The sequence below is a fragment of the Camarhynchus parvulus genome, chromosome 23, assembly GCF_901933205.1.
Source record: "Camarhynchus parvulus chromosome 23, STF_HiC, whole genome shotgun sequence".
Classification (NCBI taxonomy): Eukaryota; Metazoa; Chordata; class Aves; order Passeriformes; family Thraupidae; genus Camarhynchus; species Camarhynchus parvulus.
The window spans coordinates 1,131,362-1,152,543 of NC_044593.1; the positions used below are offsets into that span (position 1 = coordinate 1,131,362).

A 21,182-nucleotide genomic window follows, 5' to 3' on the forward strand; every position below is an offset into this window, starting at 1 on the left:
GGTGCACCCAGCATGTGCAGAGTGCTGCTGGAGCTCTGGGCCCCTCCAGAGCTGCGATGGGAGCTCAGCCCTCCTGGGAACCCTGGGCCCGCTGCCACTGGGTTACAGCACATCTGTCTGTCTGTCTGTCTGTCTGCTGCCTGGGGGCCGGGCAGAGCTCAGCCCAGCTCAGCCCAGTTCAGCTCTGCTCAGCCCAGCTCTGCTCAGCCGCTCTGCTCAGCCCAGCTCAGCTCAGCTCAGCCCAGCTCAGCTCAGCTCAGCTCAGCTCAGCTCAGCTCAGCCCAGCTCAGCCCAGCCCAGCCCAGCTCTCTGCCTTCCACCCTGTTCCCCAGGGCAGAGTGACCCCAGCCCTGCCAGGTCAGGCCACTGCTCTGTCCTACAGCCCACAGCCATGGAGGGTGATGATCCTTTTACAAATGTCACAGGCCTCCTGAGCAGTGATGATGCCTTATGGCACTCAGAGAAGCGAGATGATGGCAGATGGTTGGACACTATCCATGGCTGGGTGTCCTGTGAGATCTTTCCCCACTCCACTGCAGCTCTCAGCAGTCAGGGACCCTCTCTGGGGGCAGAACTGCCACACTTGTGTCCTTACAGCCTCCTCACAGCTCAGAGTCCCATAAACCCCACCCCGGAGCTTTACAGGAAGGTCAAACCAGGTCCCCAAGGATGTCACCTCATGGGGACCCTTCCAGCGCTGGTAAATCCTGTCGTGTTCCCTCCACAGCAGGATGTTCTGGAGGCATTCAAGGCTGGTCACTTGTGGTGGTGCTTTATGGGATCAGGACCTTCCTTCCCCCAGCCAGTGATGGGATTTTCCCTCTGCAGTCCCAGAATAGTTAATTGGATTGTGAATGGTTTATCACTTCTTTCACTGGGGTGTGTGGCTGGATTCACTTTGACACAAGCCCCTTTCTGAATTGCAAGTTGGCAACAATAAAAGGGAGAAGTCTTTAATTAGTTATCTGGCTAATTAACTTTTACAGCACTGCATAGCTTTGGCATCCAAATACTGCAATGCAAAACATTGCAAACATTCAAAGACTTCCCACCCCACCAGGAAGCTGCTGCCACTGGTGGTTGCGGGGGAAAAGCATCTCCCAGGCTTGGCCTGGAAATCCTCCCTGGGCTCCCTGCACATCCTCCTCTGCAGGGAACTCACCTGCCCCTGCTGCTGTTCCAGTTAAAGACACAGAACATATTCCCTGTGTGCTGGAATCCTTAAGGGTGGAAAAGATCTTTACGATTGGCACTGAGCCAGCAGTGCCACCATGTTCCCCACCACACCGTGTCCCCAAGTGCCACGTTGACCTGAACACTTCCAGGGATGGTGACTCCACCTCTTCCCTGGGCAGCCTGCTCCAATGTTTACACCCCTTCCAGTGAAGAAGTTTTCCTTAATATCTGATCTAAAACTCCCCTGTGCAACTGGGAGCTGCTTCCTCTTGTCCTGTCCCTGGGAGAAGAGACTGAAACCACCTCACTGCACCCTCCTGTCAGGGACTTGTGGAGAGTGAGAAGGTGCCCCCTGAGCCTCCTTTTCTCCCAGCTCCTTCAGCCTCTCCTGGTGCTCCAGCCCCTTCCCAGCTCCGTTCCCTTCTCTGGACACCCCATGCCACACTCCTCCTTCCCAGCGTGTGCACTCACTTTGCTAAAACCCATGCAAGACCAAGTTTATGGGGGCTGTGCAGAGACCCCTGCTTCTCCTGCCATCCAGGCAGGGCAGGGGTTCCCAGCCAGGGCCAGCATTCCAGCTCCCACTGTCCTGAGCCAGGAGAGAAACCCCTCACAGCGAGGTGACACCAGATCCCGCAGGCAGGAGATGCTCCCGAAGCCCAGAGCGCTGTGGGATGACCCCCAGGAGCAGAGCCTGGCTCAGGAGCACCAGAGGCGGCTGTGAAGCCTCTCCTCTCTCTGTCGGGACATGCAGGGTCCCCAGCAGTTTTCCCACGCTGCTGGGGGAGGGGGGTTTCGGGAGTGCCCCGGGGCCGTTCCGTGGGGCTGGATCTGCTCCTTGTGGCCAAGCACGTGCTGTGCTCCCCTGGCTGGGCTCGAGTTTCGCCGGGGCTGCGTGTCCAGGCAGGCTCGCTGCTGCTCCCAGCCCCGCTGCAAAGGCTCTGCCAAGGGAAGGGAAGGGAAGGGACAGGTTTCAGGGGAAGAGAGAGAAGCAGCCTAAAGCAGGTGATCAGCTGGGGCTGGGTCTTCCACACATCCCAGGGAAAAGTCTGCCTGTGAGCAAGGCACGATCCAAACTTGTCTCCTTTGCTGTAGTTTGGACTTTAAGTGAGACCTATTTAACTTATTTACTTAGTGGTAGAAAAGGATTCTGCTCATTGGCAGAACCCCTGTGCCCCTGAACCCCTGAACTTCCAGAGGAGCTGCCTTTGCTCAAGAGATGTGCCTCTAATGTTCCACAGACACCTCCAGGATTCCAGATTCCGTGTTTGCATTCCTCAGATTGCACCCAAAAAGCTGCAGGTTCCAGCCAAGGTAAACTGGAGCCAGCTCAGAGCTGCAGCACCAGGAACTGCTGCTGCCAGGGGTGCCAGCATCCCATAAATGTGGCCCAAATACCATCCCATAAATCCTGACCTACAGGGTCCAGGGGTCCTTAGAGCATTCCCTGTATTCTCCTCACCTTTAGGAACTGTTAAATGTACAGACTCTTTAATCATGGCCAGCTCCAGTTCCTGTGCCCAGGCGAAGCCCCAGGTTCCTGTAAAAACCCTTCCCCGGAAGAAAAAATAAAGGAGATGAAATGATTCATGGCATTTGTACGGGGAACAAAATTTATGGGTTTGTTTTTGCTTTTGCTTTTCATTTTAAGTCTTTTCAGACTCAATTTAAAAAACAAACCAAGCCCATTCTCTTCCCTTCCTCCTGGTGACAGGCTGCCCAAATGCCTGTCTGGGTCAAGGGGACACTGCTGTATTCTGTTTTACCATCTGGCATCACCCAGCTCTGCAGATTTTTTTAACCTTTTAATTCTCAGTAGCATTTCATCCTTTGCTAATCCCATCATTTCCCCCATGTTTGCTTTGTGAACCTTCCAGAATAATTCCTGTCAAATCCAACCATCAGCAGCCTGTGTGTCAAGGCTGGTCCTGAGCAGGAAGAGGGAAAAATTCCACATTCAAAGTCAGAACTAAACCTCCAACAAAGACTCCCCAGGGGTAGAGAAGAAGGCTGAGGTTCCCTGCAGCCAGGCTGGGGCTGCTGGAGCTGCTGGAGGTGGCAGTGTCAGGCTGGCCCTGGGATCTGTCTCCTCCTGCCAGGGCGGGGCTGTTTCCAGTTCCTGGATGGCTCCGATGTCTTGGCTGCACAACTCATCCCACAGAGCCACAGGAGCCAGGGGAAGGACGGGAGAGCTGGGCACAAGAACTGCCAGAGGTGTCCTCTGGGTGCCCTCCTGGGACAGGGGAGAAATCCAGGGACTTTCTGTTGTTTGAAAACTTTCTGCTCTTCCCCTAATCTATGTTCAGTATGTTCTCCCCCAAAATTACAAGAGAAAACTTTGGAGCTGAGTGAGGTTTCACTTTCAGTCTCAGAATATGTCTTTTTGTTTCGTTTTGGGGCTAAGGGATATTTTCTCATGCTCATTCACCCGCTGCACTAATGGATCAGAGGTTTTGTTTCCCATGGTGCCATCTGTACCAGGAATGCCCTGTTACAAGTTTTAATGTTTTTCTCTCCCTGGGCTCAGTCCCTGTGCCCAGCTCCCAGCTTGCAGCACACACAGCTCTGCCAGAGGAGCTCCTGGGTGGGCTGAGAGCACAGGGAAGGAGCTGGGGTGACATTGCAGCACTTGGTGCTGCCTGTTGCTTCCAGAGGTTGCACAAAACCCAACCAGTGTTCCTTCATCACACTGGATTTCCTGCAGTGCCCTTCCTGAGGAGGGCAGACACCCATCACTGACTCGGGGAGGGTTGCAGGGTTTGCCCTCCTGTGCTGAATCACCTGCTGCACGCAGGGAGGGAGCAGTGGAAAATGGGGGAGTCCCCTGGGGATCCTGGGAGTCACAGAGCAAGGGGTGGGTGAGACATTGTGCCATGCAATGACAGCCAAAGTCATCCCAAAGCATTTCACAGCACCACAGAGTGACTCAGGGTGGAAAGGGCCACAGTGGGGCCAAGCAGGGTCATGCTAAAGCACACTGCACAGGACTCTGTCCAGCTGGTTCATGGATAAGAATATTTGAATATTTATGCTCCACAGGAATACACCAGTGGGAGAACACAGGCACAGCTGGGTGATTTACCCAAGGGTGAAGGGCAGTCCTTATCAGTCCTCTGCAGCAGCACCATCCCTGCCTGCACCCTAAAGGCTCCATCCACAGCAGGGTCCCAGAGCACTGATGGTACAACCTTGTGTCCTCCTGTCACACACAGGTCACAGTCCTGCTCCTGCCAGCACCTGATCCGGCCCCTTCCTGGGCCCCCCAGCCAGAGGCAGAGGCTGGAGGGGCAGGAGAGCAGAACCTTGAGGGGGCTGTGCCCCCTGTGCCATGCCAGGATGCTCCGGGAATCACTCCAGGAGTTTTTGCGGTTCCCGAAGTTTTCAGCCGCTGTGGCTTGGAGAAAAGCGCGTTTTGTTTGACAGGCAGCGACACCTCGTGGCATCGGCCACCCCAGCGCGGTGGGGACAGCGGCACCTCGGCCCCTCCCGGGACAGCCCCTCCGGCGGAGCCCGGAGTCCAGCGCGGGTGTTCCACAGGAGGGGATGATGACGATGGTGATGTGATGATGATGATGACGATGATGATGATGACGATGATGATGATGATGCTGATAAGACTCCCCTCTCGTGAACGCTTACTAAAAATCCCAGTCACCTTGAGGAGGAGCTGCCCGAGGGCTCTGAGCCAGAGCCGAATGAGTGGCCCTGGAACCGCTCCCGATCCTGTCCGGGCTGATCGGGAAGCACAAGAGCCGTGGCTTGGTTGTGGCTCTGCAGTTTGGATGCTGAAGGTGGACAAGACCCTCCAGAGCCTTCACTTTGCTGTTTTCCTTAGAAAGGATTACAATTCTTTTGACAAGAAAGTCCATAAAAATTAAATGAAATGAAATTAAACAGATGTAGCAAAACAGCCATGGAAACAGAAACCCGTGGTGAGAGGAAATGGAGATTTTGGGAGGAAATGGAGACTTTGTACCCAGAAGCTGCCACTCCCAGGGTCCAAGGGTTCAGAGGGTTGTCAAGGGCTCTCTGCTGGGCTGGGAGAGTTTTCCACCCAGGGAAGACCCGGGAAAACCCCTTTGTCCAAGCTGCTGTAACTCCTGTGAGGTGAATTCACCGATCCATTCCTGCACTGATGGCTCAGGCCTGGGTGCCTGCGGTGGAAGGCAGGAGAGCTGAGGTGCCAAACAATCCCTGCTCCGGGGATTTCCCCCTTCTCCTGCAGTGGCACAGCCACTCCAAGCACACCCCTGGGCACCCTGCACTTGGCAGCACGGCAGAGATCCAGGTCCTTTCATGTGCCCACACTGGGAGGGGGCAGATCCCTGTCCTATCTCTGCACTTTACCCCCCCAGATGTAAAGCGCAGTAATTCCCTAACTCCCAAAAACCATTGTGCTAACATAAACTAAGAGCAACTCTTTGATCTCCTGTAAACACCAGAGTCTCCCATCCCACTGTTTTTGTTGTTGATAGGTTATTAACAGCTCTCTCCTGCACTGAAACTTTATCTAAACACTATTAATATTTCACAGCCACGCAGGTAAGTGCCAAAGGTCAGAGTTTTACTGAGGTGTCTCACAAGATGAGGCAGCTCTTCCCCTGTGCCAGGGCTCACTGTGCTGCACTGGAGGGCACAGTGCTGCAAGTTTCACCTGTGCTGTCCCCCAAAAGCCTCCCACACCTGCTCCTCTCCCAGCACACGTGCAGGGCTGTACCAGGAAGAGAGGCAGGGCGCATGTGTGCAGCTCCTGGGCTCCTCAATCCTCAGGAATTCACACAGGAAAGACGATGAGAATGGATCAAGGAAAAGCATTTATGACAAATGGGAAGTTCTGCTTTGTCCTGTGTGGCTGGAGAGTGGGAGCCCTGATGGCTCTGTGTCTCCTGCAGCAGGCTCGAGGTATGTGAACACCTGAGTGTTACTTTTCTTTTCATTATATGGCTTTGTTGGCAGGAGGAGAGAGAAATTTTAATCAGTTTAAATGGGAATGTTTCACATAAAGTGGAATATTCCCTGGTAAAGAAGCGAGAGTTTAAAATCTGTCTGTGGAAGGTGTCTTGTTGAGGGCTAGCGATGGACATGATGAGCTACTGGAAAAAAGAGGGGCAGGAAAATATACAGGACAAACCTGCAGCTCTGAATTCCTGGTAGGATCTGCCCTTGGAGGACTGGGATTGAATGAGAAGTGTGGGACAGCCGTGTCTGCCCTGTCCAGGGAGTCAGGCAGAGTTTGTGGGCTGTAAATCAGTGAAATGCAGTGAGAACACGGGGGAAAGCAATTGGAAATTATAAACCAGATTGTTCATACAAATATTAGTCCTAATTCTAAAAGCTGTTGAGATGAAGATGCTTTATGAGAGACAAGGAAAACATTGCATCACACCTGCTGCCAGAGCCAATTTCCAGCCCTTAATGAAAGGCCCAGCCTCAGATATTGACACCACCTCAGTGAGAACCCAGTGGTGCTTCCTGTCCCCAAAGATACTTTTGAATCATTCACATAATTTCCCCTTTTGACCAGGTCATGTTCAACTTCTCCCTCCTCAAAATGTGACCCTGCTGTCCAGGGATTTTGCCATGATTTTGACCTGGGCCCCAGGGGAAGGCTCTCCCCCAGATGTGACCTACACTGTGAGGTATGAAAGGTAAGAGCTCCCAAACCATGTCTGATCAAAGGGGTTGGCACAGGAACAACAACTGGGCATCTCTCCTGATCAAGGACTGTCCTAATCATCAGTGACCTCCCACCAAAACAAAACATGATCCATCTGGGAAATGTTCCAAACTCTGAGCCCCACTTGCTCCCCACCCTCCCAAACCCTTCATTCTCTCGCTCTATACATCCCAGCAGAACGTGTTTAATATTTTGGTGTGGTTGTTCCTTCCAGCCAGGATCGCCTGGACAAATGGAGGAAGGTTCCTCACTGCAGGAACATCCCCAGGTCCTTCTGCAACCTGACTTGTGCCCTCTCCAACCTCTACGTTAAGGTCCGGGCTCGGGTGAAGGCGGTTTGGGGCCGGTCCCAGTCGCCCTGGGTGAAATCCCAGTTCAAGGATTACTACTCAGATGGTGAGTGGCTGCCAGGTGACAGCCTGGATGGAAGGACATTCCCACAAACACACAGACCACACCCCACAGGGGTCCAGGAGCTTTATGGATGGCAGAGACTTGAGTGAGCAGGAGCAGTAACAGGCTGGCATCATTTGAGGATGAATTTTGTAGCAAGTGTCAGAATTTGTTCATCAGTGTCCCAGCTGAGCAAAGTGGCTCCAAGCTCCCTGGAGGTGTCCTTTGCCTCCCTCTTATCACAAGATGACAGCTGGAAGTGAGGACCAGCCATCGCTGCTGAAGGTAAGAGCCAAGCCAGCCCCAGTCTCACAGCTGCTCCCTCCATTGCAGTGGAACTGGCTCCCCCTGTGCTGACCCTGAAGGTCAGGGACAATTCCATCCACGTCAGTGCCTCCTTCCCTCTGCCCACCTGTGTGGAGAACCTCACCTGGAAGTATGACCTGAACCTCTGGGAAGCGGGATCTCAAGACAAGGTCAGTACAAGTGGCTCTTTTTAGATGAAATAGAGGAACTGAAAGAGCTTCAAAGTTCTGGCAGAGAGAGAGGGATTGGATCCAAGGCCTGGAGGAAATGAACCAGCCAAACCAGAGCTAAACCAAAGCCAGAGACAAAAAGTAAAAGTGCCTGTATGCATCCTTATTTTTTGGTAGTTCCCTATTTTTATCAGGAAGGGGAGGCTACACTACAGTCAGTGTGAAGGTCTGAGGTTTACAACAACCAATCCTGGTGCCACTGGCAGCATTCCCTGGCAGAGCAGAGCCCAGCACAGCTGCAATTCCCACCTGGATCCATCAGCCCTGGGGGATTCCAGACAAGGGGTCACACAAGGGATCCATGGGCTAAGGTGATACAGAAACACCGCCCCAATAATGAAAGAATCACCTCTCCAACCCTCTGCTTTGTCTCTCAGCAGAAGAAATATGAGGGTTACTTCAGGAAGGACACAGTGACCATAAACACCACTGCCCTCAGAGGCAATTACTGCTTCAGTGCCAGGGCTCTCTATGAAAGCATCAACTTGAAGCACAGTGAATTCTCCCAGCCTGTGTGTGTGCTGTTAAACCACAAAGGTACGGCCCTCCTCAGGAGAGGATGTGGGAGACATCCAGTGGGATGAGGGCAAGGCAAAGATTTCCACTAAAATCAGGTTTTCACCACATAAAAAAGCCTTCCTGTTAAAGAGACTGGTTGGATTTTCTAGTGAGTGATTCCTGCTTTCTGTAGAAAAGAGTTTCATTTAAAAAGCCTGAAATGTTTTCTGAAAACTCTGAGTATTGTATGTCAGTGTAGAGCCCATAATTCCTATAAAAATACCACTCACAAGAGATTATTTCTGTCCTTTTCATCAGCACAGTGGAAGTTCCCACTTCTGGTTGTGATCCCTCTGTTTGTCCTCTCCATCTTTGTGGCCAGTCCCTTGATCTGCTGCCTGGTGAAACAGGAGGCCAAGCAAAGGAAGATGCCTCAGGTTTTGGTACGGCCCAAATTCTGAGGTCCCCTCCTGACCCAGAGTCTTGCTGGTTTTCAGAGGGTAACTGGGGAGGAGTGGGGGGTTCTGCACTTCTCAGTTTTACATTTGTAATTCCCATTTCTGAAATAACCTTTCTGACATCCAGATTTTTCTTTTGAAAGCATCACAGGCTCACTGTTTGATTCCTTCTCCCTGGTAGGATTTCTCTCAATTTAAAGCTGCTGGACCAACCTTCCACTTGGAGCTCGGTGAAAAGGAATTCTGCAGTGATGATCTGAGCTGCTCAGAGAAGCCAGTGCCTCAAAGGAGGACAAACAGAGCTTTAGGAGGACACCACCTGCCATGGGTGGCTTCTTTCCCATCTTCATCATCACTGTCATCATCATGGTCAGAGGATGAGGAGGAGGAAGACAGCAGCACTTTGATCCCATACCGTGCAATGCCTCGGTATCCAAAGAGAGGTCTCAGCTCTCAGCCATGCCCAGCAGCTCTGGGGGAAAGCAGCCTGGATTCGGGATCTGGAGATCTCTCTGTGGCATCTGTGCTTGACCTCAGAGCCCTGGGTTTCACCCTCTTTGCAGAGAGGAAGGGTGAGATGGACACCTCAGGGTCCCAGGCAAACGAGGAGCCCTCCCTTTACCTCTGCTCCTCCTTGGAAAGGATCTCCCTCACTGATGTGACATTCCCATGTGCCCCAGAGCAGGGGCAGGATGATGGACACAGGGATGAGAGGCTGGGAATGAGCCCCCTTCACCCCCTGCTGGGGGGGATTGGTGCTGAACCCCACGAGCACAGGAAGGCTCCTCATTCCTGCAGGGGTTACCAGAAATCCATCCTTGATCTGCAGCTCCAGGAGGATCCCAGCAGGCAGCTGCTCATCCCCTTGTGGACACTGCAGGTGGCAGAGGATGAAGGCATTGCCAGTGACTGTGGCAGTGACAGCTTTACAGAAGGGACCCCTCCCGAGTCCACAGTGCTCAGTGATGCTTTTGGGACTTCAGTTACAGAGGGAAAATGTGATCCAAAGCTGCGATTCCCAGGCTATGAGCACTCACATTACTTGGGAAGGATCTGAAGTGCCCAGCAGGTCTGGGGAGTGCCTGGAAATCCTGCAGAGCTCCAGATAGCCAAGCAAGGATCCTTGAACAAGGACAAAACCTGATGTCTGGTCTATCAAGGCAATGGCTTTAGGGACACAAAAGTGCATTTTATTGCTAAGTCACCTCTGAACTGTCACTGCCAGGGGTGAGGGAGGCAGGGACATCCCTGAGGGGCCACCCAGCAAACAGGCACTGCCTGTGGGTCACCTCAGACTTCAGAACAAGGGCCTGAAAATGCAGTGTTGTGCCTGCACGTGGGTTTGAAGCAGATTTCGACCTGCTTTGTGTCACCTTTGCTTCCCTGTAAGTCCAGAGCTTGACTGGAAGTTCCTTACAGAGATATTCAGCATGAAAAGTTCTCCACCTCATCCTGCAGAAATCACCTTCTGTGTTCCAGCAGAGGGAACTGAAGCCAAAGTGTGCAGCATGTTTGTTTATTTATTTTTATTTTATATTTATTGAAGCTGAAATTCCTCCTGCTGTGCAGAATGTCCGAGAGCAATAATATTTTGATATAAATCCCCATGTGTACATGGTTTTGTTTTCCAGAGCTACAAAGGGGGACTGTAGCTCATCCTGAAAAAAACATTACCTTTAAAACAGGACCCCATCCTGGGCTGGAGTGGAATTCTGAGACTTCCCAGCCAGGTCACTCTGGTCACTACTGAACAAAGAATCACAGAATGGTTTGGTGGGAGGGATCCTGAAGTTTGTCCCACTGCACCCCTGCCATGGCAGGAACTGTCCCAGGCTGCTCCAAGCCTGTCCCTGGCACTGCCAGGGATCCAGGGGCAGCCCCAGCTGCTCTGGGCACCTGTGCCAGGGCCTCTCCACCCTCCCAGGGAAGGATTTCAGTCCAGTATCTAATCTAGATCTCCCCTCTGGTACTTTACAGCCATCACCTTTGTCCTATCACTTCATGTCCTTGTAAAAGCTTTTTATACCCCAGTATCAAAAGGAGCCTTTGTGTAAAGGGCTCAGAGGAAAGCAAAGCAGTAAAAGAAAGAGGGAAACACTCCCCAGCCATTCCTTGCACAGAGGGCTCAGATGAGGGGAAGGTGTTGATGGAAGGTATAAAAGCTGAAATCCTTTGAGAAGCAGGAAAAAAGAAGTGAGGGGTGGTAGGAGGGAGTGGGAACTGCTCTGCAGCAAGATGTACTCATTGAGGTCCTGAATGAAGTCCAAAGGAGAGGTGGGGGAAAGGATTCACCAGCTGGACTATTCCTCTGTGCTCTGCAGTGTCCTTAGGTACATCCTGCATTGTTATCCCTCCAGTTTATTTGGAAAGACACAGATGATCCAAACATAATCACCACCCAATTTCTTGTGCAATCCAGGAAAACCCCCCAGGCTTTGATTTACAGGAAGCTCTGAAGTTGAGTAACGTCTACAAAATGCTTTTGCCATGTCCCAGCTCTGCAAACACAGCCTGGGATGAGTTCTGGCCTTGTCCAGGGGCTGAGGGACAGGCTGCAGGCCAGCTGAGCTGCACAGGAGGTGGCAGCATCCAACTCCTCATTTCCTTTCAGCAGGGCTTGAGAGCTGCTTTCCTCTGCAGAAGGGTCACTCATGGCCAGAGCACAGTGCTCCTCTCCCACAGCAGCTGCTCCAGGTGGTATCACAGCATCAGGGAATCATTTCCTTAGGAAAACACCCTGGGGATCATCGAGTCCAAGTGGGAACCCACCCTGTCCCCAGGGCCACATCCACACACGGAGGGTTCATGCCCAGCACTCACCAGGTTTGCTGTAGTCCCCACACACTGTGAGGTAATCAAAAGTTTGAGAGAGTTTGGAAGGTAACACCCTAATTTTAAACTTGAAAGTCTAGTTTTAGACATCTTCAGGTCCCCAAAGATTCAGAGAGGTGTTTCTTGGGCTATTCAAAAGGTGACACCTTGCTAGAAATAAGGGCAGAGGTAAAGTTTGAATTCTATTGTCAGAACTGAAGGCTCAGGTGCACACCAAGGTCCCCCAGCTCTGCCCCATCACCCAGCAGGAGCAGTGAGGCAGTGATGTGAGGGAAGGGAAAACAGAAATACTTTTATCAGGCTGTTCAGGAAACACCCTAACAAATAGTTGTACTTAATTAGACACTGGTGCATAGGTGTGTCTGCTTTAACAAACCTGAGGCCTCTGCCTTTGTCCAGGTGAGCTGAGAAAGACAAAATGCCAGTGATGCACCATGGCAGGGCTGCAAGCACAGAGCCCTCCCACACCCAGGCAGGGCAGGGAACAGAAACAGCATCAGGAAATCCACAGATGAGGAGGGAAGCAGAAGGGGTTTGTGAATTCTGTCACATGTTTGGCCACAAGGATACAGCAGTGAAATCAACATTCAGGAGCACACAGGGTTTGTATTTTGAAAACGTAACAACACCCTAAAAGCTGCACACCTTATGGAAAAGGGACTGTATCCCTTTCTTCCTGTCCATACAAACTCCCAGTTCTTATCACGTGGATTCAGTCACAGAACTTTACACTGTAAACAGCCACAAAAACAAACATTGCAGGTGCACAATAGTCCCTGCAAAAAGCTGTGGGACAGCAGGTGCTCCTCCTGGGGAAAGGCCACCACTCCTCTATCTCTTGCCCACATCAGGTAAAAAAACCCCAGTGCTCTGGCTGACTTTCATTGTGAGAAAGTATTCAGGAGTATTTTTGGAGGAAACAGGTATTGAACCAACCAGGAGCACAGCTCTAAGTTTTAATGTCTAGAGTTGTAACAAGCTCAAGTTACTCAACCAGAAAAGCAAACCTCAAACCCCGGGAACCTCAGGGAGGGCTTTCAGGCAGGAAGCTCTCAGCAAAAAGGTATTTGGCTCTTTTTCAGGAGCTGGGGATTTTCTCAGCCTCTGGCTCGTGCACCTTTGTACAGTCAGGTGTGCACTGGAGGGGAGAGGTGCTCCTGGTGTCACTCTGCAGTGTCACACATGCGCAGGGCTCCGGGCAGCTCAGAACCAGGGAAGGGAGGACAGGAGCTCTGCTTTGCTCTGTTACTGAGCAACAAATCCAACCTGGCCTGGCAAGAAAGAATTCAGCCAAAAGGTGATTCACCTGCACACAGGAGCAGCTGCCTGCTCCCACAGCCCAGCCTGCAGAGTCATTCATGAAGGGATTTCTGATCGTCCTGGCTGGAGTTTCAGTGCTGGGTAAGTCCTGAGCTTTGCTCTGCTGTCGCTGATTGTGGGATTCTGTCTGATCCTGGAGTCTGCACTTCACTCCTGTTTCCTGAATTATCACCTAAGAATGAGCTGCTGTCTGAGTTTTCTTCTGAGTTCTCTTCTCTCTCCTTGTAGTAACTCCCATGTGTGGCTGGTATGCTCGGCACTTTCGGGATTAGTAGGGAGGGGGAAAGAGTCATTCACTTCAAAGGGTTTGTCACTGTGCTAGGACCCAAATCCTACAGCAGTGAAGGATTTTCATTGGTGTCAGGGGGCTTTGGATCATTCTCCTTGTGGCTTCAGCAAAGGCACAAATGAATACAAGAACAGTGCTGATTTTAAAGGAGGTACAAACAAATAATGGAATCTTAAAATGAGGGAGTCATCGTCGAGTGGTTGGGTTGGAAGGGACTTAAAGCTCATCTCATCCCACCCCTGCCATGCCAGGGACACCTTCCACTGTCCCAGAGTGCCCCAAGCCTGTCCAGCCTGGCCAGAGATGGGGCAGCCACAGCTGCCCTGGGCACCCTGTGAACAACCAGGGAACAATTTCTCCCTGATATCCAATCTAGATCTGCCCTCTAAAAGCCAGTTAATCCTACTCCAGATGTGACAAGCTCACTGCTGGGTTAATGAAGGATAAACCTGCTCTTTCCAGACCCCAGCTTTTCAGCATACAGCCCCATCATTCATCTGCTGTGTCTGGCATCTCCTCAGCCCAAGGAACTGTCACACTGTGAAATATCCTGGTTTTCCCCTGCCCACACTTGACTGTGCTTGTGTTATGCTGCTTTGCATAAGTGTTCCAGCATGGATAAATGTGGGAAGACAGATTTCCTACTCCTGATAAGATTGGGGTATTTGTGACTCAGTTTTCAGGGTACTCAGACAGGGGATCCCACTCCTTCATACCCTTGCTGCTGCTCCTGCTGAGCCTGGGATGAGCAGAGGCAGATGTGGAGCTGCAGATGAAGTCAGGACAACATCTGGAGCAGGCAGCAGCCCATTTCTGCACCACTTCCCTGCCCAAATTCCACACACAGCACTGAGAGGGGATCTGTGCCCTTCTGCCTAACCCTCCTCCATCCAGCCAGCAGGTTGAACTGCTCACACTCAGTTCTGGTCCATGGGGGAACGCCTGGAGCCAGGATCCAGCTGGGATTTATTCTCTGCTCAATGTGATCTTGTCCAAGGCAGCCCCATGCCAGGGCTCTTTGCCCATCTGTGCTATTTTCATTTGCTCACTTTTTCACCAGGGGTCTCATTGTTCACTGCAGGCTGAAGCCCTCACATGCCCCAGGTGTTCATCAGTGCCACAAACCAGGAGCTAAATAATGTGTAAATTATTTACCTTCGAGGGTCTGCCTATAATCTGAATCAGAGTTTATAAATCCTGAAGTTAGAAACGTTTGCAGGGACAGGTGACATTCCTGACCCCAAAGGAAGAGCAGCAGGGCTCAGAAAGCAGGGAGCTGGGCTGAGTTGTTTGCTGTCACCCTGGCACACCCAGGCCAGAGTCCAGACACTGGGTGTCACTCTGTACAGGCACTTTCCATCCAATAAAACATGGAGCACAAGAGGAGAACGGAGCCACATCTTCAGGAGGTGACACTGAGCTCTGCATGTCACTTCCTTGAGCAGGGGCAGAAAGCAGAGACATTCACAGACCTGATTCTGGGCTTGAAAACAGATTATTGGTCTTATTTTATCACCCATGTAAAGGCTCTTAAAGAAACCCAACTAGAAATTCAAGGATTCTCTTTCTGGTTTGAGTTTTTGAGGCTTTTCTGTATAAATTCCTGATTTCTTTGGGATGAGTCAATTGTCTGCAAGAGTGTGATGTGAACACAGTTTGAAGCCTTGTTCTGCTCAAGCTCCTTCTTTTCAGCCCAGCTTCAGCAAAATACCACAAGATCCATTTTCATCTGAGGGCTGAGATGTCAGAAGATGCTTTTTAATACCAGTTTCTCTGCTCCTTCAGGTATTGTGACTACAGAGAGATCATCATGTCTGAAACGTGCAGCATTTTCTTCCACAAACTTTGAGAACATCCTGACGTGGGAAACAGAGGCAGATATTCCCCCTGGCACTGTGTTTGATGTCCAGTACAAACAGTATGTGAAGTTTCCTTCTTTTGGGCTGTTCTTAGCAGTCTCAGAGAGAGAAGGGCCAAGAGAGAAAAATTGATTTTGCTGTTTCTCCTGCCTGTATTATGGTTCATATAATGGTTCATATAATCCTACAAATATTTTAGGATTATTCAAAGTGGGAGATGATGCTCATTTAAACAAATATTTTACATCTTGGGTTGCTTTGCTGCATATTTTAGGATTATTCAGAGTGGGAGATGGTGCTCATTGAAGCAAATATTTTACATCTTGGGTTGCTTTGCTCCATTACTGAGCTACTCATGCCTTCAGCAACTTCCTTCTCTCTATTCCCTTTTCCGCCATTCCTGTCCAACTAAACGACCCCAAATCCTTGCTTTGTCCTCAGGTATGGAGAGAAATCCTGGCTTACCAAGCAGGAGTGCCAGAGCATCACCCAGCTCTTCTGCAACCTCAGCAGGGAGACGGAGAACTTCACAGAGCATTTCTACGGGCGGGTGCGGGCGCGGGGCTGCTCCTCCAGCTGGGTGCGCTCCGAGCGCTTTGAGCCCCGCAAGGAGAGTAGGTACCAACCCCCAAAGCTCCTGCTCCTGCTCCTGCAGGGCAGCATTTCCCCACAGTTCAGTCTTGCAAGGCTCTGTGTTTCTGGGGGAAGTGAAACTTTGGAGGTTTGGTGGTTTGGGCAAGGAGGTGAATGAGAAATGGGCAGGGTCTCAGCTGGGAGCTGGCGCTGAAGTGGGGTCAGAGAAAGGAAAGGCCTGGTGTGATGGGAGGGAGAGCTGCTGGTGAGAGGAATAGAGAAATGACTAAGGGACATGATGGGCAGCCTGAGAACAGTGAGTTCCAGCAGCTGTGAAATGGGAACATTGGGATAAGAATCCATTCCAGTGGGTACTTGGTGTCCCGACCCCAAAGTGAGCCCTACTGCAGACACAATGCAGCCTTTGGAGGCCTCATTGGCTCTGTGGATAAAACTTCCCTCTGAAAAATCACCAAGAATTATTCAAGGTGGCATCAGCAGCCAATGGTTGTGAAGAGCCTTCAGACCTTTGCACCAAAAAAGCTGTGAGAACTCGGATTAAAGCCCTTTGCAGTGCTGGGTGTAGCGTGTGCCTGTCAGAGATCAGTGCAGGCACAAAGCCCTGTAAATCTGGTGTAGGATGGGAACTGGGATTGGGCAGTTGTTACCTGTGGGATTTCAGCCCTCACACACACATGAAGGAGGACATCCTGCACAGGGACAGGGAACATGGAGCTGGAAAAGCCTGGGATGAGAATTCCTGGGGACAAGAACCCCAAACCACCTCTGTCTGCAGTGGCCTGACTCCTGCCATGCTCACACAGCTCAGACACATTTTGTACAAACAGAAATGACATTTCAGCGAGTCTGGGGTGTGTTTGACATCAGCTGACAGTGCCTGTTGTGCCTTTCCCAGCCATCATAGGGGCCCCCCAGGTGGAACACATCCCCCACGCCCGCTCCATCAGGTTCCTGATCCGGCCCCCGCTGACGCCCCTGCGGGGGGAGGACGAGCAGCAGCTCACTGTGGAGGACATTTACAGCAAATTCGGGGCTGTGGATTATCACCTGACAATATTCAACCAGAGGACACAGCAGCAGGTAAAGCACAACCTCGGGCACTGGGGCGCTGTAAATCCCATTTCAGATGAGCTGGAGAAGGATCTCAGGTTACACAGGATTTCTGATGTACAAGGGAAAGTCTTGGAGCCTTTGACTCTCAGGACAACAGGAGCTTTAAGCTTTCTTCTTAAATCCAAAGGACCTTCTAAGAGTACTGTATAAGTAGCAAAAAGTAAAACCATTGGTGACTAAAAATTACTTAAGAAGTTCAAGTCTTAAGAAACTGAAACGCAGAATTAAATACAGAAATAATAGAAAACAAAATCATATCAATATGATTCAGAAAAAAATCAGAGTTCCATACACACAGAATAATTTGAGCCCTGTAAAACCACATTAATAAATAATATTTTATGCTGAATTTTGCAATCTGAATTGAAGAAAATTTCATTTTGCCCAAATACAGATTTTACCTTTCTTTTCAACAGTGGACAAAGAATGAGCACAACAAAGAATTTGAAGTTTCCAACTTGGACCCAGACACTGAATACAACGGGACAGTTTATATCTGTCTGCTCCAGAGAAGGAGCAAACCTCAGGTGTTTTGGGTCAAAACACTGGCAGGTGAGGCTGTTAACTCTGCTGAAAGCTGAAAAGTCCAGCTGGGATATTGGATACACAAAATGCATTGATTTTCAGCACAGAACATTCTAATAATTTAAAAATTAATTTCATGAGATTAAATCTGTGATATCACCCAGCTAACTGTGACATTTTTTTAACCCAGCTCTTTTTCCATTTGTTCTTTCCCCAGACAAGACGTGGATTCTCTACTGTCTGGTGGCCCTGGCCTTCTGTGCTGGGCTGGTTTTTGCTGCCACTGCTTATGTGAGCTACAAATACATCAAACAGCGCAGTGCCCAGCCCAGGGCCCTGGTGAGTGCCCTCAGCCACTGCTGCAAATGCTCAGGGATTGAGCTCAGCTTGCAAATCACAGAATCAGCCCTGCCCGGGGCTGGAAAAGTCATTTAGTCCATGTCCTGTATGGGATCCACATCTGCCACTGTCCCAGGTGGCTCCCAGCCCCAGTGTCCAGCCTGGCCTTGGACACTGCTGGGGATGCAGGGGCAGGGTCTGTGCCAGGGCCTCAGCACTCTCTGAGTAAAGCATTTCTCCCCAGGATCCAATCTAAACCCACCCTCCTTCATTTAAAGGGTTAAGGAGCTTGGTCTAGGCAATCACTGCAGCTTACTGATATTTTAAAGTGCTCAGAACCTGCCCCAAACTGAGCCCCATGGGTTAGGCAGCTAAACCTGAGGCATCCTAAATCCCCAGTTCCCCTTGAAACCCTGGGATTCTCCTCTACCCCTCATCTCCCACAGCAAGAATTGGATTTCATGCTAATGAGCTCCAGGATTTTCAGGCTATTTCCTTGCTGCAAGGCTTAGGACAAATCTTGCAGAAGTGAAAGCAGATTTTCTTCCTCATGTTTCAAGGCTGCTCAGTTAATACACAATGAGAAATGTCTGTATTCCTGTGAATGGTCATTTTCCAGGAAAAAAAAAAAAAAAGCAGAGCTCTTTTGTCAGCAGAGCAGATCCCTGGTGGCTGTTACTGGCTTTTACTGACACTTCTCCAAAGAAAATGCTACAGTAACTAAAGCAAACCTTCAAGGTCACAGCTTCTTGGTAATAACTTGTGCTCTTTTATCGGCTCCACCAGGACTTCAGAGGGATTCCATCCTTCCAGCCTCTCACACTGACAGTGGAGCACATCATAAAGCCCCTCAGCTTATCCAAACGTTCCCCTTTCATCCCTGAAGTGCAGCTGGCCCAGATGAGCCAACACTTGGACTGGTCCTTGGAGCCAGCACGTCCCTCCTGTCCCTACCAGCAGCAGGCAGATGTTCCAGCACTGCAGCTGCCCCCTCAGCCCTGCCAGGTGGAAATGCCAGCTCCCATCACTGCCTACACTCCTCAGAAAGCTGAGCAGAGCATTGCTGCTGCCCCACGCAGCTCCAGCCTGGCCCTGACCTATGGGCTGTGTGTGGAGGGCACGGACAGGAGCTCCCAGCCCAAGCAAAGGCTGAAGGAATCTTCTCCAGATCTGAAGAAATCTTCTCCGGATCGTTCTGAGGACGGAGAGCTCCGAACCCATGGGCTGGGAAAGAGCTGCAGCCACTGGGATTACAAAGAGCAGCAGCCAAAGGCGGCCCTGTGGAAGAGCAGGGACAGACTGGAGTCAGTTGTGATCCAGGGGAGCCCAGGGCAGACCCAGCTGCTGCTGCAGAGTGAGGAGCTGGAGGATCCCGAGCGTGTGTCCCAGCTGTCCCTGTCCTTGCTGGAACAGGGGGGATGCTACCGACAGCAGGCGGCCCTGCCCCTGCTGCTGCCGGCAGGGAAAGCTGCCCCAGGCTGTGCTGCGCAGGAGGAGCTGCTGGCACCTCTGCTGCTCTCGCTCCGGACTGGGAGCCACGGGCAGCAGTGGGAGCTGCCAGAGCCGTGCCCATTCCCTGCAGGCCCAGCGCAGCTCCCAGGGGCTGCAGCCATGCAAATGTTCCCAGCAGCGAAGGGGCTGGGCTGCACTGAGCTCAGCGTGTCCCCAGCCAGCGGCCCGGGCTGGGACAGGGACGGGGACAGCGCCACTCCTCTCACCATGCTCTTCAAAGATTTGGACCTGAAAGTGCAGTGGGATGAGGAGAGCACGGAATTGTATTAGGATGACTTAATGGTATTTAAATCCAGATGATGTTTTCTTGTATGAAACAGAAGCGATGCAAACCCACAGCTGATCCTGGCTGTATGAGCAGAGCTCAGGGCTGTCACACTGCTCCATTGTCACACTGCTCCATTTGGTGCCTTTACTGACAGAACTGCTCCTCGTTACACTGCCATACTGTACCTTTGCACTTAAACAACGGGTCTTTCCTTCTAGCACATTCTCAAATTGATTATGAATTGGATTACTTTAAAAGATCAGTGAAGATTCAGTTTTCCATCCCAGATTCAGTCTACTGAAAATTTAGCAAAATTCACAAACTATATGTGCTCTTTACCAACACCTAACTCTCTTTGAAGAAATTCAGGTATGCAAACCTAGAAGTATTTAATGTACCACGGTACAGTAAAAGAAGTAAATAGTTACTGGTGTTCTACCCTTGGAAAAGAATATTCCACCTTCCTGGAATGGACTTTGCCTTCAAAGGAGTCATTGAAACTGGGTAACAACTCCTGATGCAGCAGTTCTGTGAAATTTGTCCCTGTCCCCTGTGGTTTTTAATACTTGTACAAAGATAAAGCCTTTTTTAATACCTGTACAAAGATAAAGCCTTTTTCATCTCAGCACAGATTAATGCAGCCTTGGCCTAGTTCTGAGCTTCCTCAGCTGCTGCTCCTTTCTTCCTCTGCAGCAGTCACACATTCTTTTCCTCCCCTGAGATCCCCAGGGATGAAGCAGCTGGGATCACACCCCAGGCAGGCAGGGATGTGAGATTTGCAGCACTCCCAGTTTAACCCTCAATCTCAGTTTATCCCAATCCCAATCCATGCATCAGTAATGCACACAGGAGCCCAGGGAGGTCTGGAGCTCTCCCTCCCACCCCTCCCTGCTCCATGCTCCTGGCACATCCTCCAGAGCTGCCATGACCATTTTTGGGGAGTCAAAATCCTTGGAGCATTTGGTCCTCCACCAAGAGGAAGCTAAATTCTAATTCAGGGGCCAGAGGAGGTGATTAATTTTCATTCAGAGGAAAGCACAGTTCAGCCTGTTTATTTCCACTGCTGTGGTGAAAAATGTGTCTGAGGACATTGGTTTTAGAGAAGTGAAAGCATTTACAGGAATAAGCAAGGTTTGACTGGTATGGGGAAGTATTTACTCAAAGAGACCAATCTGACCAGAGGTAAAATTCAGCTGCTCCCACTCCAAGTGGACTTGGGGCTTTTCTCAGCCCAGGAAAGCTGAAGCAAAAGGTTAAATTCCACTTTCTTTGGGGTGATTTTGCAAATAAGCCATTGGCTCAGTGAAGATTTTTGAAGATTCAACCCAGAATTAAAGGGATAGTCTTAGAAACTTTCCAGGCCAAGGTTCAGCTCTGAGCTCCAGCCCCAACACCTGCTGAAGGACCACAGCCCTGTGAGGCCAAAAGGGCAAAATTCCAAGTGCTGAAGAAGTGTGAGGGTATCACAGACTGAAATACGTGCATGGCTTGGGCAGTGACCAGCAGGACATTCCCAGGGAGCTCCCTCCATTCCATTCACCACCAAAGGGTCTGTGGAATGTGCTTTGATCTGGTTCCTGTACTCCGTGCCCCAAAAAACAACACAGAGAAATGCTGCAGCTCCTGGAGCTGTTCCCAAGGACTGGGAGACACCAGGGATAACATTTTTTTCCATTAAACCCCCCTGGAGAGGCATTTAAAGCCAGTGATGCCAATTACCTTATTCAGAATTGCCTGTGAGCTTCATGTCTTGTGTCAACACTATTCCCAGTGATGCTATCCAGGAATAATCA

General features: G+C 50.7%; 2 protein-coding genes across 2 annotated transcripts; both read left to right on the forward strand.

Annotated features, from left to right (window-relative positions):
• Positions 1-5,966: 5,966 nt before the first annotated feature.
• Positions 5,967-9,795, forward strand: IFNLR1 (interferon lambda receptor 1). Its single transcript, XM_030964363.1, has 7 exons — positions 5,967-6,078; positions 6,701-6,824; positions 7,068-7,249; positions 7,580-7,722; positions 8,163-8,319; positions 8,599-8,723; positions 8,920-9,795. The coding sequence occupies exons 1-7, from the start codon at positions 5,967-5,969 to the stop codon at positions 9,793-9,795; spliced, it is 1,719 nt and encodes a 572-aa protein (XP_030820223.1).
• A 3,133-nt stretch (positions 9,796-12,928) lies between these two features.
• On the forward strand, positions 12,929-19,551 carry IL22RA1 (interleukin 22 receptor subunit alpha 1). The gene is made up of 7 exons (XM_030964364.1): positions 12,929-12,971; positions 14,965-15,097; positions 15,480-15,652; positions 16,528-16,712; positions 17,162-17,297; positions 17,488-17,609; positions 18,396-19,551. The coding sequence occupies exons 1-7, from the start codon at positions 12,929-12,931 to the stop codon at positions 19,389-19,391; spliced, it is 1,788 nt and encodes a 595-aa protein (XP_030820224.1). The 3' UTR covers positions 19,392-19,551.
• The last annotated feature ends 1,631 nt before the right edge of the window (positions 19,552-21,182 follow it).

Excerpts from the sequence above, each read along its gene's own strand:
- IFNLR1 (XM_030964363.1), top strand. The coding sequence starts at position 5,967 with ATGAGAATGGATCAAGGAAAAGCATTTATGACAAATGGGAAGTTCTGC. Across the intron at positions 7,723-8,162 it reads AAGCGGGATCTCAAGACAAG|AAGAAATATGAGGGTTACTT; the intron begins GTCAGTACAAGT and ends GTCTCTCAGCAG. Across the intron at positions 8,320-8,598 it reads TGTGCTGTTAAACCACAAAG|CACAGTGGAAGTTCCCACTT; the intron begins GTACGGCCCTCC and ends CCTTTTCATCAG.
- IL22RA1 (XM_030964364.1), top strand. The coding sequence starts at position 12,929 with ATGAAGGGATTTCTGATCGTCCTGGCTGGAGTTTCAGTGCTGG. Across the intron at positions 12,972-14,964 it reads GGCTGGAGTTTCAGTGCTGG|GTATTGTGACTACAGAGAGA; the intron begins GTAAGTCCTGAG and ends CTGCTCCTTCAG. Across the intron at positions 16,713-17,161 it reads ACCAGAGGACACAGCAGCAG|TGGACAAAGAATGAGCACAA; the intron begins GTAAAGCACAAC and ends TCTTTTCAACAG.